The sequence below is a fragment of the Hemibagrus wyckioides genome, linkage group LG20, assembly GCF_019097595.1.
Source record: "Hemibagrus wyckioides isolate EC202008001 linkage group LG20, SWU_Hwy_1.0, whole genome shotgun sequence".
In the NCBI taxonomy this organism is placed as follows: domain Eukaryota; kingdom Metazoa; phylum Chordata; class Actinopteri; order Siluriformes; family Bagridae; genus Hemibagrus; species Hemibagrus wyckioides.
Window position 1 is genome coordinate 20,028,997 of NC_080729.1, and position 17,437 is coordinate 20,046,433.

Genomic DNA, 17,437 nt, shown 5'->3' on the forward strand with positions numbered 1-17,437 from the left:
GTGGAACCTGAGACAAACCCCGCCCCCAAAAACCAAGTCCAGAATTCTTCCTGTTTGAAACATTTATTGGAATGAATGAAACTTTATTTTGTCCGATACGACACAGTAAAAAGTGAAAGTTTCCAATAACCTCTGTGTGGACTTTGCTCGTATCCTGACCATCTGGACATCTCGGTCCAGACACTTGGAGCCTGTCGAGTCTTTAACTGAACATTTTTCGGTGAGAGGTTAACGTTCCTGGCTCGTCTCTGCTGTGACCCTCTGGTCAGGGTTTAAGAAGGAGTTGAAGCGGTATGAATCAATCACACACACATACTCCTGGAAAGCCAGTACAGGATGGATGCTCACACCTCTGACCTGCGTCCCCTGTCCGATCCTTTATCCTTGGCACATTAGGGTTTCCAGAACTTTTTAAGGAACACAAATAGGAAATTTTAAGGAAGTGGTTGAGTCAATCACGCCCAGGACACGGCCGCAGTGTGATCCTTGGATTCGGTCCAGTTTCCAAACCCGGATTTCCACGTTACGCTCGTTTCCTGCTTTTCTTCTCTTCAGATAACCTCCATCATAACCTCGCTCATTTTTCTGCTCCGGGTTTCGAACTGGGACAAAACAGCATTAGGTTTTTATTCGGCGTGAAACCGGGCTTCGATTTGATGGAATGCGAGTCTGAGTTTTGGAGAAACTTGTTTGGATTGATAATAGTTTTGTGAAGGAGTTGGACTTATGAGTCTCGTCTAAAAAAAGCAATAAGACTGTGGCTGGATTTTTCCACCAGAAGGACGAAATTAAAGAATGCTCAGAGCTACTCGATTTAGCTTCTGGTTTTTCTTAAGGTTAAAAAAAGGTAAAAACCTTCTCGCAGCGTTCACAGCGGCACCAAGGGACGAGACTGAGCGACCCGAAGCAGGGCGTGGTTCTGTTTTTAGGTAATAAATTAAGGAAATTGAGAAACCGTTCCACGAAATATATCAAGATCCAATCACGCTGAAGACAAACAGTCAAAACAAAACTCGTTTCGTTTCACCGATTTCTGCTGAAATGAATTTGAAACAAATCTGTAGCACTTTAACAGAAATCAGACATCGATTCAAAGGTAATAAATAAAAGTGGTTATGAAGAGAGTCGTGTCCTGAGGAATATCTGAAGTACGAGTGAGATCAGACTTTACTTCCTGTCTCCATTCCACAAGAAAAAGGTTTCTGACAAATAAATTCTGAACGTTTCTCTGTACGATGGAAAAGTTCTCCGGTTCTCTCCAGACGAAAGTCCAGACATGTTCCATGCGCTTGCTCTACATGCAGCTTCTGTACGGTGAGCTCGCTCAGTCTGATGTCTGTTTTCATGACCCTCGTCGCTCCGGTCCTTCCCGTCCGCTTCGTTCACTTTAACACTCCACAGCCTTTTATCATTTTTAAAACATGACCAGATTTTTATTAATAAAAAACAAAACACACACAAACATTCATGCAGTAAGGATTTGATTAGAAAGATATTTCCAGTGTAATGTAAAAGATATTTACATCGCAGCACTGTTGACTTCAGTCACTTTCTGTTGATCTGATAATTATCGCAGGTTTCTATTAACGCGCTCGTTGTAGTTCTTATCGTTTCTATGGCAACCGTTCGTTCACAGGAAATTTTTTTGGTTGTTTAACAATTTAACTCCAGTTTCAACGCCTTTGTACCAGACAGAGGAGTTTATGCTAACTTGGCAACGCGACAAGTTGCCGTTTGGGTTTGTTTTCTCGTTTAGAAAAGAAAGAAGACTGGATGAAGAAGGAGAGACTGTTTCTAGCTGCTGTAAGATAAGTGAGAAACAAATTAATCTACAACATTAACTCTACGTCTTTCCAAGATGGCTGCCGTGTTGCGAGTGCTGACAAATCCCTGCAGTGATCCGATTTAAACGTATTTTAATAAACAGAATGTTGTAGTATAAAGAGGAAAAGAAACACATTCTGGGATCCGCTGGAAAAGAAAAACGATCGTGAATCTGCGGCGGTTTTATTCCCGAGTCTTAAATCTTCAGGGAAAAAAAATCAAACATTCTGAATGAAAAATGTCAAAGTGCAACGAGGGGAAGTGAAGTGAAGGAGAGGATAAACACAACTGTGGTTAATGCAAGCAGATAAAAGTGTGATGTTTTTCTTTTTTTATTCTGCTAATTGTTTAAGGGCCAGAAAATGTGGCAGAGTTTGTAAGGAAAGAAAGAGAGGCGGTCATGTGGGGCGCTGGCCTCATATCACCTGACCATAACAGACGCTGGGAGACCTTGCCAAAACAAACTGTGATTAATTACCATGTGGCTTTTGGGACTCGGGCAAACCCACATTATAAATAACGAGGGTCCAAGAACGGTGGGTCCTCACACACACACACACACACACACACACACACACAGAGCTCTGCTTGTCGTAAAGGTTCCTGAACAGGAGGCCTGGGCACATTGTGCTCATTTCCTCACGCCTATCTCTCACTTGGGGCTGTATTTTTATAACCGCCCGCTCAAGTTCACCCCAGACATTTGATTTAAGACTCCAATGCAAACAATTTGGGAAAGCGGAGAAGGGGAGGTGTTGAAAATAAATTGGATTCCAGGAGCAGGCCAAGGATTTAACTTAACTAACGCTGGGCTGCGTCTCCCTCGCTTTCTCTGGGCCATACTTATCCCACTGTAGAGTGAGCAAGAGAGAGAAAGAGAAAGAGAGAGACAGAGAGAGAGGGAGAGAGAGAGGGGAGAGAGAGAGAGAGAGAGGGAGGGAGGGGGAGAGAGAGAGAGAGAGAGAGAGATACATATATAACGATGCATATCTCCAGCGTTAACAAGCTGCACAGAATAATCTTACTTAAACCAGTAGCAGGTCGGTTTTATCCTTTTCACAACACAGATTTAACCCGTGTTACACGAGCAGACTGATTCGAACCCTGCACCGGGGTAGATGAGGACATCAAGGGGGCAAATACTTTTACTCGTTTCTTTTACATGTTTCAAGGTGGATACAGAAATACTAAATCACACAGAACCATAAACACAGACAGACAGAGAGACAGACAAATAAATACACAGACAGAAAGACGGATAGACAGACAGATTAAAGACAGACAGAAACACTGAAATACAGACAGATAACAGATAGACAGATAATTACACAGACAGGCAGCAGACAGACAGGTTGGCAAAAATACAGAGACAGACAGATATACAGGCAGGAAAATAGAAAAATACAGACAGAACAATTGAGACCTACAGAAATGGAGACAGACAGGGATATAGGCAGACAGAAAAATGGTGATACAGACAGACAGAGAGGCACACAGATATAGGGATACAGACAGAGAGACAGACAGAGAGACAGACAGATATAGGAATACAGACAGACAGATTTAGGGATACAGACAGGTATAGGGAGTGTACACATTACTCTGAGAGCCCTGAAGGTCCTGGTGTGTTAATTACAGGAGCGCTGAGAGAGCCGTTAGCACCGAGCGCTCTTCGTTAACGTCTCAGCCTTTAATTAACTCACCGCTCTGCTCCTGAGACTCCAGGGAAATATTTCTCCACTTCACTTCTCTTACGTTTTCCTTCAACGAGATTTCCTTTCTATTTTAATCATGAATTATTTCATTATGACGATCTCTTGGTTGTGTGATTAGTTCTCTGCTGGAGATGTTCCACATTAAAATCAGGTTTATTAGCAAAAACACAAATAATTATTAAACTATTCCGAGATTCCGAAAAGAGAAGGAAGGGTTTTATCGAAAGATCTACTTTAGATAGAAAATAAAGAGTGTCCCCACGCAGGCTGATGACAAACAAACAGTTTAAATGGTAGCTATGGGTTCCTGGGTAAATAAATAAATAAATACATTCTTAAAATATATCTACCCAAAATTTGAAAACTCAGATGATCTGCATATATTATTTTATTTATTTATTTTTTCAGACAACACTCTTAAGAAAACAATGCTGTACAAAGATTTTCTGTATATCCATTTTGAGATATTTTGCAAAATCCCACCGCACTGAACCGCATAGTCGACAGTTACGAGTCTTTACATTAACACAGTAAAATGAAACCAGAACTGTTCCTGCTGTGAGGAATAAATAAAAGACTCCGCCCACTTTTTCCACTCAAAACCCCATCTTTCTCCGTTGGAACAAAAACAAAAAGTCAAAACCTTCTTTCAGTGATGTCACATGACCCTTACAGAGATAATCTCTAAACCGTTCCTCAGCAATGAGAGATAAATGAAGCTCTTGAACAGAACAATCGCTTGTTGACTTGCGCTGAGGAGAAAAAAAATAAAAAAGGGCTTTGCTGGAGATCGATCTGAAGATGGGGAACAAATGGAGATGGTGACATCATCATCAGATCATGAAGTGATCCGCAGATCTGATTAAGCGGAGGAGGTTGAGTCATTCCCGCCTCCGCGGCAGCCGAGTGACGGACGGCTTTCAACGCGGAACGCTAACAAGAGCAGCATTGTGGGTTCGAAATGGAAAGGAGCGGCGAGTCTTCATGGAGGTCATGCGGTGACTCAGATTGAGCAGGGAAAGTCATCAGAGGAGTGAAAAGTGTAAAGAGAAAGATGTAGAATGGCCCTCTCTGGATGTAATGAAAGATCTGAGCAAACAATCTGCTATACTGACAAGGTTAGCTTCTCGGGTTAGACGTGGGCGTGTCTTCACGGTGCACGCATCATCATCACGCTAAAAGTGACACCATAACACAGCACTGCAAAAAAACAAAACCTTCTGCGCTGTTGTTCTGCATGCTCAGGACAGGGGGCGGGGCCTCACATGATCCGTTTGAGCTTGGGTAGGTCACATGAGGATATCAGGAACGTACCTACAATCGACATCACGTCCTCATAAACGTTATCTATATTTTACTTTTTTTGGAAGTTGGTGGGAGTGGTTTCAATTGAAGCATGAGCATTTCATGCGTCTTTATACTGAGGAAAAAAAAAAAAATCCCAAATTTACCCACAATACCAATATGGATGTGTACGGAATATAGAATATGTCTAAAACTAATGTAGTGTGCATAGAGCTACGGAAAATATCATGAAGCAGGAATGGGTGACAGAAACTTGTAGAAAGGCCTGTGATTAGCGCTATACAATTAACATGCTAGCATGCGATTAGCCGCTCGTGCTCAGCCTGTTCTTCGCTTTCAAAGCCGTATATGATGTACGTCCTCGACATCTGGCTGTGATGTGTGGCGTGAAGAGCGTACAGTATGCAGACATGACTTTCTGTCAACACAGGAAATCTGCATCCCAGCAACAAAAAAAAAGCGTTTTATGTGGTGGGAGAGGGGGCGTGCCCGAGCGGCGGTTTGTGAATGGAGGGCGGAGCCAGAGAAGGTGAGTGGTAAGGGCTGCACACCTGCGGGGAATTAAACTAATGTTCTGTGTTGCAGTGAGCTGTGGCGAGGATTAAAGAGGAGAGAGACGAGCAGCTCCCAGCCGTGTGTGTGTGTGTGTGTGTGTGTGTGTGTGTGTGTGTGTGTGTACTATCGTGAGTTGTTCCTGTCTCCAGGTTCCTCGTTCTCAACCCAAACCTGGATCTTTTACATCATGTAATAATCTTTAACACGTAACTCTTACCTCATCTTCCTCAACAATTCAACACACAATAAGGTGATTTTTATTTTTTTGTTAGTTTTTGTTTATTTTGTTGAATTTTTTTATAAAATATTGAGCAGTACTTTTGATGCAAATCGGTTCTTACTTTGGAAAGATAGCAGTCATCTTGGCGGCGGCGTACCCGGGTCTACAGGATCCATTGATGAGGTCCCCGTACTGGTGCACCAACTCCACTGGGCTGAACACGTTAATAATGAAAAATAAATTTTAAAAAATCATTAATCATTTTAAAGAAGAATGTAACTTTCAGCTGTAAGTTAAATAAATAAAATAATAGAAAAAATTGTAATAAGCAAAAATACTAACTTAAATAAAAATAAATAAATAAAAATAAAGTAGTACATACGTAAAAATAATTATAATCAATAAGTACACAATACATGCAAATTTAAAGGTAAATAAGTTAAAAAAATAAAAGCAATAATATTTTTTTTTCAAAACCAAATTTTAAAGCAAGTAAGTGGATAAAAAAAATGTAATACTGTTTTAACAATATGTAAATGTCATTGGCTTGATTTAATTCCAATATATTATTTTATTTTTTTATTTTCATATCGTTTAATATTAAGTGTTTTACACCCTTTACGTTTTTAAAAACTTAAAAATAATAAAATAAATAAAAAATGATAATATTACTAATTATTATGAAGCTATATCAAATAAACAAGAAAAGAAACTGATATCTGTCTTATCTGATATCTTGTCTAGTGTTTATAGCGTAGAGCATTACACTGGAACGTCATTTCTGACTAATTAGCTTCGTATCAGTGAAAAACAATCTGTTATTGTTTTGTTATTTGGTAATTTCTTATTCTGCTTTACTGCCTTCTCTTCTCGCACTGTGTGGGTGTAAAAAGGTGCCAATATTTATGACATGAAGCATCAGTAAGAATTTTGGTGAATGATTTTTGACAATGATTTTTAAGAGTGTTATTAAACCCTGGAGAGAGAGACGATGCTTCGAAGTCTCCTGGTTTCTCCTGGAGCTGTACGATATGCAGCATAGCGTAGCTGCTCCTGAGTGTTAAAAGAACAGTCTGGTCCAAAAAAGAAAGAAAAAAAAAAAGGTACCCGGGCCTCAGGAGAATGAAGCTGAAATTCTTCTAAGTCATTAATAACCTGCGATACACAACCTGAGCAGTTTAAATAAACTGAGCACAGGGGGACGAGCGGGCAGCCGCTGAAGCTGAGCAGGGATCTGGGGTGTGTGTGTGTGTTGGTCAGGAACACGGAGATAGAAGTGGGTGAGGATGGACACGCTCTAGCTGGACCACCAGGAGAAAAGTCAACTCCATTACAGCAGATCAAAGCAGACGGCTGTATCGGTGTCACGAATGGAAACAGACACCAAACAGCCTCCAAACTTACAATCGCTACAAAACTAAAGCGCTAACAACAAAACTAACCGTTTGACCATCTGACACAAACGCAGACTTCAAAACAAAAGCATGTGAATGAGGGACGATCGGGAGGGATGGACGATCTCTGTGATGTGTAGTTTATTGCTAGGGACACGCTTAATACAGAAAATACACCAAATTTTAACAGCAAATTAGTTACGATCAATACTGTTACTGTGTTCATGTAAGTAAAACAATAATAAATAATGTTAGAAACAGGCTGGAGATCTGAGAAAAGTGTACTGTGACACCAGGAAGTCTCTCAGTCTGGACCAGACGTCTGTAACATCAACAGAGTTTTTTGCTGAATAAAATTCACACCGAGGAAGACCACCGATAATTTCACCCCTAAAATGAAGATATCATGGAATATAAAGTTTTATTTAAACGCCAAGCATTTATGAATTATAGAACTGCAAAAAGAAAATGTTTTTTTGCTCTGCTCAGCTTTCCGAAATTTTTTGGTTCATCTCCAGCTTTGTACTTTTCAGCAAACGTTGTGCAATTGTTCCAGAAATTTCTTTCTACTTTAGATTTTTGCTTGTTTGCTAATTTCTCACCATTCAGGGAAGACCTCGACATCAGCAGTGAAAGGCCATCAAGAGTCGGAAAAATCAAAATGATTCACCTGACATGCGGCGAATGGTAATGCGTGTAGGATGTGAGGCATACACTATATTGTCAAAAGTTTTGGGACACCTCTCCATACCAGATTCAGGTGTTGGGTTCCAGTGAAAGGAACTCTTAATGCTTCAGCTTCATACCAAGACATTTTGGACAATTTCATGCTTTGTGGGAACAGTTTGGGGATGAACCCTTCCTGTTCCAACATGACTGCACACCAGTGACCAAAGCAAGATCCATAAATTTCCCTTTGGGATGAATTAAGTATCTATCTATCTATCTATCTATCTATCTATCTATCTATCTATCTATCTCTCTCTCTCTCTCTCTCTCTCTCTCTCTCTCTCTCTATCTATCTCTCTCTCTCTCTCTCTCTCTCTCTCTCTCTCTCTATCTATCTATCTATCTATCTATCTATCTATCGACATGGATGAGTGAGTTTGGTGCGGAGGAACTTGACTGTCCTGCACAGAGTCCTGACCTCAACCCCATAGAACACCTTTGGGATGAATTAGAGTGGAGACTGTGAGCCAAACTTTCTCATCCAACATCAGTGCCTGACCTCACAAATGTGCTTCTAGAGGAATGGTCAAAAATTCCCATAAACACACTCCTAAACCTTGTGGAAAGCCTTCCCAGAAGAGTTGAAGCTGTTATAGCTGCAAAGGGCGGGACAACTCCATATTACATTCATGTGCAGGTAAAGGCAGATGTCCCAAAACTTTTGGCAATATAGTGTATCTACATTTTTTATTCATTTTTTTAAATATAAGTTATTCGAAAATCTTCTGTCTACAACATTAAATCAACCCTGATTTAGTAAAACTGAACCAGAACTTTATCGGAGCCTTCTTTAGAAGGTTAAAAGTAAACTGCTGAATCATAAAGGGAATAAATTCACACATGGTGACGTAAAGTTCCACTCAGATTTTTCCCCGGAGTGTTGATTGTGATGAGGTGTTGAGCAGCTCACCGTTGTGACAGATTCCAGTCTTTAAGCGTGAGAAGCGTGATGCTAGGTGTGCACTGAAATCTACACTGGAGTGAAGCTTTGCTTATTGTACGAGCGTGCGGTGTGGATGGACACGACGGCTCTGATGAGCACCACACACACACGAGAAGAGCTTCAGAGGTTAAATATAAACACGCACCTACCACACACGGAGTCGTAATATTTAACACCTGACACAAACCGCTAGGACAGATCGGAACCGCGGGATGAGCTGAAACGTCTGGAACCGGGGAAATAATTAGCAAATTAAATGACTGAGCTGAAATTGAACGTTTTCACAAGAGGAACTTTCACAAGTTTTCCGCACCGTCGGTAACTCAGGGGTTACAAATTTTCTCCATGTATCTGTGGCAGGAACCAAACTAGCAGTCACTGTGTGACAGAAACAGAAGAACCAATCATGTTTAAACGGGAAAATCCAAGAGCCAATCATTTTTCGAGTGGATTTTAAGCCTGTTGCCGAGGTAACCTTGTGATGTAATTAATGTGCTAATCTTCTGTTGTGTAAAAGATTGCTCATTATGCTACATGGAAAGGTAGCTAGCATGCTGGCTCGGTGATCAGGTTAGCTAGCTAGCTAGCTCAGTTTGTAGTGTAGTCAAATTTTCATGAAGACGTGTGAAAACCTCTAGCTAAGCGAGCTAATCCTAACAGGACGCGGCAGGATTCCATTCCGCCGTTCGACGTTCTCCCAATCGATCACGTTAGGGTGTGTGCGTAGCCGGAATGGCAGCGGCGTACGTTAACGATGATGCGGGTCGACTCACTGATCACTGGTATGAGATCTAATCTAAAAGAGTTCCAGAAGCTTCAAATTTCCACTTTTCCTTTTGTTTATAAGAGTATTAGAGGAGTATTATCCTGCTTTCAATCGACCAATAGCGACTGGACACTTGGCTGCTCGGTGTATTATTACTAATGTTGCATTCATGCGAACGGGACAAAATAAAAGATCTCGAGTCGTTTCCATGTGTGGCTTTTGCATCTGGAGTCTCTCAACTCCAAGACACGGTGTATGTAAAGCAGGCCATGGTGAGGCTGGAAAATCTGAATGAATTAATCAGAGACAGAGGAAAACATTATGCAGGACCAAATCAACGGGAATGTTGGGAAGAAGCAGGGAGATATCCGTTCGGGAAGATCACAGAAGATCTGGACGTCGAGTTTGGACGTCGGGTTTGGACGAGGAGAACTTTCAAACGTGAAGAGCAGAGCTGAGCAGAGCAACATCTCCAGCAGGTGATGGAGAATAAACCAAGGTCCAAACCGGCGTCAAGTCAAGAAAATGCTGAAGAATGTGAAAGTGCGCGAGCTCAAAGTCTGAAAACAGGTTTATGGATGTGAAGAACCAGCCAAAGATGAATCCTCTGAACTGATTTACTGTAGTGTTGGATAGAGGAACCTGTGATCTGATTGGTTACTGTCACACTAGATAGAAGAACCTGTGCTCTGATTGGTTACTGTCACACTAGATAGAAGAACCTGTGCTCTGATTGGTTACTGTGGTGTTGGATAGAAGAACCTGTGCTCTGATTGGTTACTGTGGTGTTGGATAGAAGAACCTGTGCTCTGATTGGTTACTGTGGTGTTGGATAGAGGAACCTGTGCTCTGATTGGTTACTGAAGCACTGGATAACAGAACCTGAGATCTGATTAGTTACTGTAGTGCTGGATCGAATAACCTGTGCTCTGATTGGTTTCTGTAGCGTTAGATAGAGCAGCCTGTGCTCTGATTGGTTACTGCAGAGCTGGATATTAAAAGCTGTGAATGAATTCTTTATTATTTTCCAAAAAGACTGAGAACTACTAAGCTAGCGAGATACTGAGGATTAGCTACCCAGTCATTTAAAAATAAAGTAAAAAAGTTGACTTACAGCTTTGCGTCCAGCGTCAGGAGGAAGCCCTGGTTATCGAACGCTGTAGAGAGAGAGAGAGAGAGAGAGAGAGAGAGAGACTAATGAGGACGAGTTCATGGCAGGCTGAACGAGGGCAGACACGGATGGACCCTGCCATCGTTCATGAGACCGACGCTGCTGTAGATGAGGTCAGTGCTAATGAAGAGAAAACCTCTGCTGTGATGCAGCCACCAAGCTGAAGGTGCAGGTGAAAGAAGCAGAGTTAGATTCAGCCAGCCAGAACATTCCTCACCATCACACCTCAGAAGCTCCATGAAGAGAGAAAAAAAGAAAAACGTATGCAATGAGGTTAAAGAAAGAAACAGTGAGAAAAGCCTCGTCAAAAAGAAGCCAGAAGATTAGCGCCTGAAGGTCAGCTACTGCTAGAAAACGATGGAACCTTGAGTAGCGGCTAAGAAATCTCAGTTCCTCTTAAAAGACATGCAACCCGCTAAAACTGCGCTAGAGCTGAAACCATGAGGAGCATGAATCGTAAAGCGCCTCGCTGTCACCATTTAGAAATAACCAGAAGCAAGAAAAAAGGGGGAAGGAGGAAATAAACTGGTGAAAGATGCAGCGTTAGATTTCCACAACAGAACCACTGAGAAGGCAAAAGCTCCAAAAGTAACGGAACTGAGGATTAAACCTAGCAGAGCTGTAGACAGGAAGGAAGTAGCTGCAGGCTAACAGATCACAGCAGAGGAGAGGAAAAAAAAGAAGCGTCTGGCAGGAAAATGATTCAAACGTACACAATTTTTCAATCAGCGAGAATGTTTAGTGCCTTTGTTTTGCTTCCTTTGATAAGAGTTAAACTTTTTACGTTTACATTTTGCTTTTAATCGGTAAATAAGAGGCAAAATTATCAAAATATCAAAAATACTAAATAAATTCTGTTTAGTCAGCTAATGCAGGCAAAATACTGCTTCAGCTACATGGCGTTAGGTTGCTTGGCTAATCAGGACAACGTGCGAACATCAAGCACAAAAACTTTTGCTAATTTTAAAAAATAACGTCGTTTTACGTCGCTGTTAACATTCCAACTTGTCAAGTCACGTCTAGACAACATCTCGATAGACGACGTTAGCTAGCGTTATCAATGTTCCAATTGCTAGCGATATACAAGTTAGAAACCGTTTCCTGTTGATGTTTGTAGCCAGTTATTTGTGTTCGCAGAGTAAACCACGCCCAGATTATGCCGGTAAACCAGGTGAGGGGAACACGGTGCGTGTGTAAGAAAGTAAATGACCACCAGGGGGACTGAGCAGTCGAGGTCACCCAAGAAAGATTATTGGGTAAAACGTGTTATCTGGTGCGCTGGTCCGAGACGGCGGCCTTCCTAATGTTGGGATTTAGCGCAAAAAAAAACAGAAACATTAGACACCAAACATGGCCAACTTCCTACATCAGGTGTAAAACTAGCATAACATTGACTGAAGTAGCCCAGATTTTACGCTCTTGGCTTGAAGGAATATTTTAAGTTAACAGAACTCTCACGTGCGAATGGATATCTAAATATACTTTATCTCTAAACAATTATTTATGGAACGGATGCTTTAATTGACTTCCTCATTTTGTAGCATTAGCAAACCCGCCCTAAACACACACGATTCCTGAGCGACTGTCGAGGTGAAGGTGATTAAGGTCCATGCTGATGGTGTGTTCACGTGAGCTGATTATAATGAGTTAGCATGAAAATTAGCTTGGAATCCAGTGTCCGTTAAGAGTTACTGGCAGTTACGGTTTATCCTACGTGTTTAATCTGGAGGCTACGGCTACCTGTGAAACATTATCACCGGTTACTGGAAGGGTTTTTTTTTTTGCAGCTCTTAAGTGGTTTGGGAAACTCTGGGAAAGAGACGAGCGTCGTGGTGAGAGGATCGACGCGGTGAGACGAGTGACGTGACACTGCGGCCTGCTGGAATCAGTAGACAAACATTCAGTCGCGAGATCCAGGAAAACAGCTTTAGCGTTCGTTCGCTGGAATGAAGCGTGGGCCTGGAGCCATGATTTGTCAGGAGGCTGAGGCTTGATTTAAGGTTCAGGTGAAGAGGCTGGAATGTTGTGGAAATGGAGTGTGTTAATGACACACAAATAAACACTCATGTTTACATCAGGACTTTAGCATCTGCAGAAATCCTGAGTCGCGACCAGGCATGTGCCGCTAACCTGTGACGCCGTACCTCCACTTCGTTATCTCAAAACAACATCATGTGTGAACTTCTGGGAGCCATCCCATAATATACAAAGCGACACAACATCAAGCGGATTGAGGAATACGTTAATAAACGCAGGTTAGCATGCTTTACCGAGCTTGCGCTACATCACACCTCCTGAAATGGATTTAAAACCATTTCTGTATCAGCGCTTTTGATACAGTGTCACTATGTCCGAACATAACCATGACAACGAGCAAACGTACTCCTGTTGCCTTTGCTCTAACAAATATAAAATTACGTAGAATGTTACGATTTATCTCTTTTTCGGGGGGGAAATTAAAGCGACAAAACCGCAATTTCGCACTGCCCAACATGTAACCATGGCAACAAGCCTACAATTGTAACCTAAAGTGATTAGAAAGCTTCAATAGCTAGCTACATTTACTGTTTGTGTAAATATCGGTGTGTAGCTGCTGAAGTCTGAAATATGCGACAAATAATTGCGACATTTATTATAAAAAGGGTCTGTTGTGTTTGAGCACATGCCCGGTTTGGAGCAGGGTGAGACTAGCCGGTACCTGGGTCTACTACCTGTCCCTTGGAGACGATGTCCACCACTTCCGGCTCTGAAAAACAAAAGCATCGGTTAGTCCCGCTGCCAGGTCCTGGAGCAGAGCATTATGGGAAACTGGTATGATTCAGGGTTTGATCAAAATTTCAATCATGTGAAAAGTTCTGATGAAATCATTAATGGCTCCGGAAGTTTCTGCTGCGTTCTGCCCTGTGTTAGTCACGCACTCAGTCGGTGTTAATCAAATGTTAAGGTGTGTGTTCAATTTAAACCACCACCACCACCACCACCATCAAACCCCACCCCAGAAAAATAACAACAAAAACAAACAACATTCCATCATCATCATCATCATCATCATCATCGCAGATGGGAGGTGTTTCTACCTGTAGTCACTTTAGGGATCACTTTAGCTTTTGGGATCTTTAGAGAAACAGCTGACCCCACCACAGCTACATCTGTGAAACAGAAGGGGTCAAAGGTCAGCAGTGTGACAGCGCTAACGCTAAACGACCACACAGCTCTCGCATAGCAGCACCTTTTGGTTTTGATGCAGCAGAAACAAGCAAAAGCCAAAGGATAAAAAAAGCACAAATAAATTTATTTTCCAGAATATTCCAGAAGATCAGTGCGCTGCTTATTACAGGAAAATGAAGCACCGACAACAGCAGGGACGCCATAGCAACCAGACATACGTCTATCAGCGTTAGACTTGCTAATCAAAAGAGTGCTGGAGAATTAACGCTGAATACAAAACGCTAATTTAAACAAAAACAAAGGAAAAAATGTATTCATGGCGTGGAGCGACGTTTCAGATTAAAACACAAGAAAGTGAGAAAAACGTAAAACTGTCGATTAATCCTGCCACCATTTCTTTCTATTAATCTCGCCCCTTCCCCCACCTACATTTCTTTCCTTTAATACCCCCATCCCCAATTTCATTCCTTTATTCCTGCCCCTCCCCCCATTTCTTTCCTTTAATCCTGCCCCATCCTGCATTTCTTACCTTTAAACCCACCCCCATCCTCCCATCCCCCTCTCTCTTATACTGCGAAAGTCAAAATCCTCATGCCCCCATTACTGAAACATGCATATTCCCTCTTTCTTACGTCACCCAGGTGATGTCTTGCACAGCTGGTCAAGTTTTGTTTAAGAACAAAAGGCTGAATTATTCTGAAGTGAACATAATTTGTCTTTAAATGCAATCATAAGAGCACGCTGCATTGCATTTCACCACGCTTCAGGACTCGTGCTACACTGAAATGTAATGCCTGGAGACTGCGCTGATGATCGCTGCTCCTCCTGGTACTGGGTTCCTGTGAATGCTGAACCGAGGCAGAGTTTGTGACGACTGTGCTTTAAAATCATAAACTCCATGGCAGCCTTAGCTTTAAGAAAACCTATCAAACCTAGCTTCTGCGTAAACGAGTGCAGTGTTCTAGCTGGTGGGATTATTCCCAGAAAACTCCTACTGAAACCCGGCTCCAGTGCCCTCTAGTGGATGAGGGAGGAATTACAAAAAATATGAGCTTTATCTTGTAACACAACACGTTGAAAACCCGGAACTTCACCAAGATGAAGAAAACAGTGTCTGCTGATTTATAAAGTGTTCTTCAGACGGCTTATGCTGCTAAGCAAGGTACATCAAGACCTGCTCCAGAACCACAGAGTTCAGGAGAGTGGTAGGTGCTGTGCAGGTAATCCTCACTCCTCTGCTCTCAAGAGGTGCACTAGCGACTGATGCTAAAGACTACAGTCTTTAGTCTCCTTTTTAGTGTGCCCACCTCCCATGCTGGAGTCCCGGGTTCAAGGACCTGCGGGGGTTACACAAGCGCAGACAGACAGCTGAGGAGCTGAAGTCCAGCACCGACACGGACATGGAGATCAGAGCACATGGAACTGACAGAGCCGAGAACCGGACGACTCGGGGACTGGATCCGGCTCACGGAGAACGTTCAGTCAAATTGGACAGGTTCTAGAAATAACGTTTCTGCTGGAGAATGTTACGAAAATTTTAAGAAAAGGAACCAAATGCTTGGGTTTTTCTAGGCTACGACTGCTAGCCAGGGACATGAAGATGTTCGTGGTCAGGACTGAATCACTGAGGGAGCTAGCTTTACGTTTGAAATAATAATAATAATAATGTGTGATGTGAATGAGGAGCATGAACCCAGCAGCAGTCTGGGTGATGATGTGAACGAGCAGCAGCTCGAGCGGGTTCGGATCTCCAACCTCCTCCTGTGCGTGCGGGAAACAAACGAACGGCGTGGAGATGAAAGTGACTTGTCTGAGCGAGATGACTGGCCGTCGCTCATGCCAAACACGTTGCTGCGTTTTTTACCCTCTCTCTCTCTTTTGTTATTCATCATCACAAAAAGACTTGCGCTTCCTTCCCACTTACCCTTTCAAAGCCACTGGCTGCGATTCATCTTTACAATTCGAGCAAAAGGGCTTGCATAACAGGAGTTAGGTTCAAAGAAAACCCTTCCCAGGTCTGCGTAATTTTCCAAAATAAACCCAGAACAGCTGTTGAATAGCGCTGTTTATAATTAATCCGGCTGCGTTTCTTTCTTTTTTTTCTTTCCCCATAAACCAGTTTTTTTTCCTCCGGCACACAGAAGTCGCGGGCGATAAAGACGACTCGGATCGAACCGCTGATGAGTTTTTAAAAAAGCGACAGATCCGTCAAGGCACACGGAGGTGTAGGTCCGGCGCCGGGCGTGACCATCCGTTCCCTGTCCTGATGATTTTCCCATTTAAACGGAATCAACAAGGAAGATTTATCCCTCAGCATCCAGCTCTTATTTACCTTCTTCTCACTTATTTACACTTCAGCTCTTCTAAAATTAGAAACAGATTCGTTTATTATTAAGAGAAATACTTTAAATTTTGGGCTAAAAATACTGCGAGGTGAAGGTTTAAGGAAGAGACGCTAAGCACTAAACTAAACATCTCGTGTTTATGCCTGAAAATAAATACGCCTTAAATTACAGAATGTTTAGTGCTGCTTTAACTGAAGTGCTCTCGCTTCCTGCCTCCAGAAATCTCCGAGCGTGTGTCCAGAAAACACTCGCGGCATAAAGTACCAACACATGCAGACGAGCCCCGGACCAGACCGGCTTCTGGACTCCGATTGGTCAGAAGAGGAAGAGCTGAGTCACGCTCTAGAACAGAAGCTCTGACTGTAGCGCAGGTTTATACGCCCCTGTTGCTATAGTAACAACTCCTTCACTGTACGGCACTTAATATTCTATTGGAATAGAGGTACTTATCTTATTAGTGTGTGTGGAAGGAGTCTCCAGTCTCAGAGAGAGAGAGGGGCAGGGAGAGGGAAAGAGAGAGAGAGAGAGAGAGATGAAGGGGGAGGAGGGAAAGAGAAAGAGAGAGACAGAGAGAAAGAGACAGAGGGAGAGAGAGATACAAAGAGGGGGAGAGAGAGAGAGAGAGAAAGAGACAGAGGGAGAGAGAGAGAGAGAGAGAGAGAGATGGAGGGGGGAGAGAGAGAAAGAGAGAGAGAGAAACAGAGAGGGTGGAGAATGGGGGGAAGAGAGAGAGAGAGAGAGAGAGAGAGAGAGAGAGAGAATAAGACGATTTGATGGAACACTGCTACATTTTTTCCCTAATTTTAATTGCCAGCAAAACAATCAATCAATCAATAAATAAATAAAAGTACATAAATAAATAAATCTTTTTATTTAATCTTTATTTTATCTTAAAAGCAGATAAATAAAATAAAAAAAATAAAATTCTGCCTCATTAGTCCAGCTCACGTGTCTCACGTGTCGACGTTCCACACAGAAAGCACCTTCCTTTCTTTAAAAAAATGAAAGAGAAATCATTTTGTAGATTTTAACGGATAATTCCTTCATGGGCAAAAACTCCGACGTCTCGACGCGGAACACGTGGCTGTGGAATTCTGGGGAAAAAATGCCCGTATATGATTCTTTAATCTGAACGGAGCGCTGAGTGACGCTCTCGTCTGGAATTATTGACTATAAAACTATCTATAAAGCTAGCCAAGCTAAGTCCACACACACACACACACACACACACACTCGAGTGATTTTTTGAGAATTTGACCTTATATGGTGGGTTATGTTCTGAATTCTTCCGAATTTGTGTTG

At 42.3% G+C, this 17,437-nt stretch overlaps 1 protein-coding gene across 9 annotated transcripts in view; it reads right to left on the minus strand.

The window, feature by feature from the left end:
- st3gal3b (ST3 beta-galactoside alpha-2,3-sialyltransferase 3b) overlaps positions 1–17,437 on the minus strand; it is a 66,728-nt gene that overhangs the window by 23,229 nt on the left and 26,062 nt on the right. For 6 of the 9 annotated variants that reach the window (XM_058419102.1, XM_058419105.1, XM_058419103.1 and 3 more), the window contains 4 exons: positions 13,700–13,771; positions 13,321–13,368; positions 10,566–10,608; positions 5,741–5,833 (listed from right to left, as the gene is read on the minus strand). In XM_058419102.1, the coding sequence (XP_058275085.1) occupies positions 5,741–5,833; positions 10,566–10,608; positions 13,321–13,368; positions 13,700–13,771 (256 nt within the window). Of the gene's footprint in view, positions 1–5,740; positions 5,834–10,565; positions 10,609–10,758; positions 13,292–13,320; positions 13,369–13,699; positions 13,772–17,437 lie in introns of those variants that run through there. The other 3 variants (XM_058419099.1, XM_058419106.1, XM_058419101.1) reach the window with 3 other exon arrangements.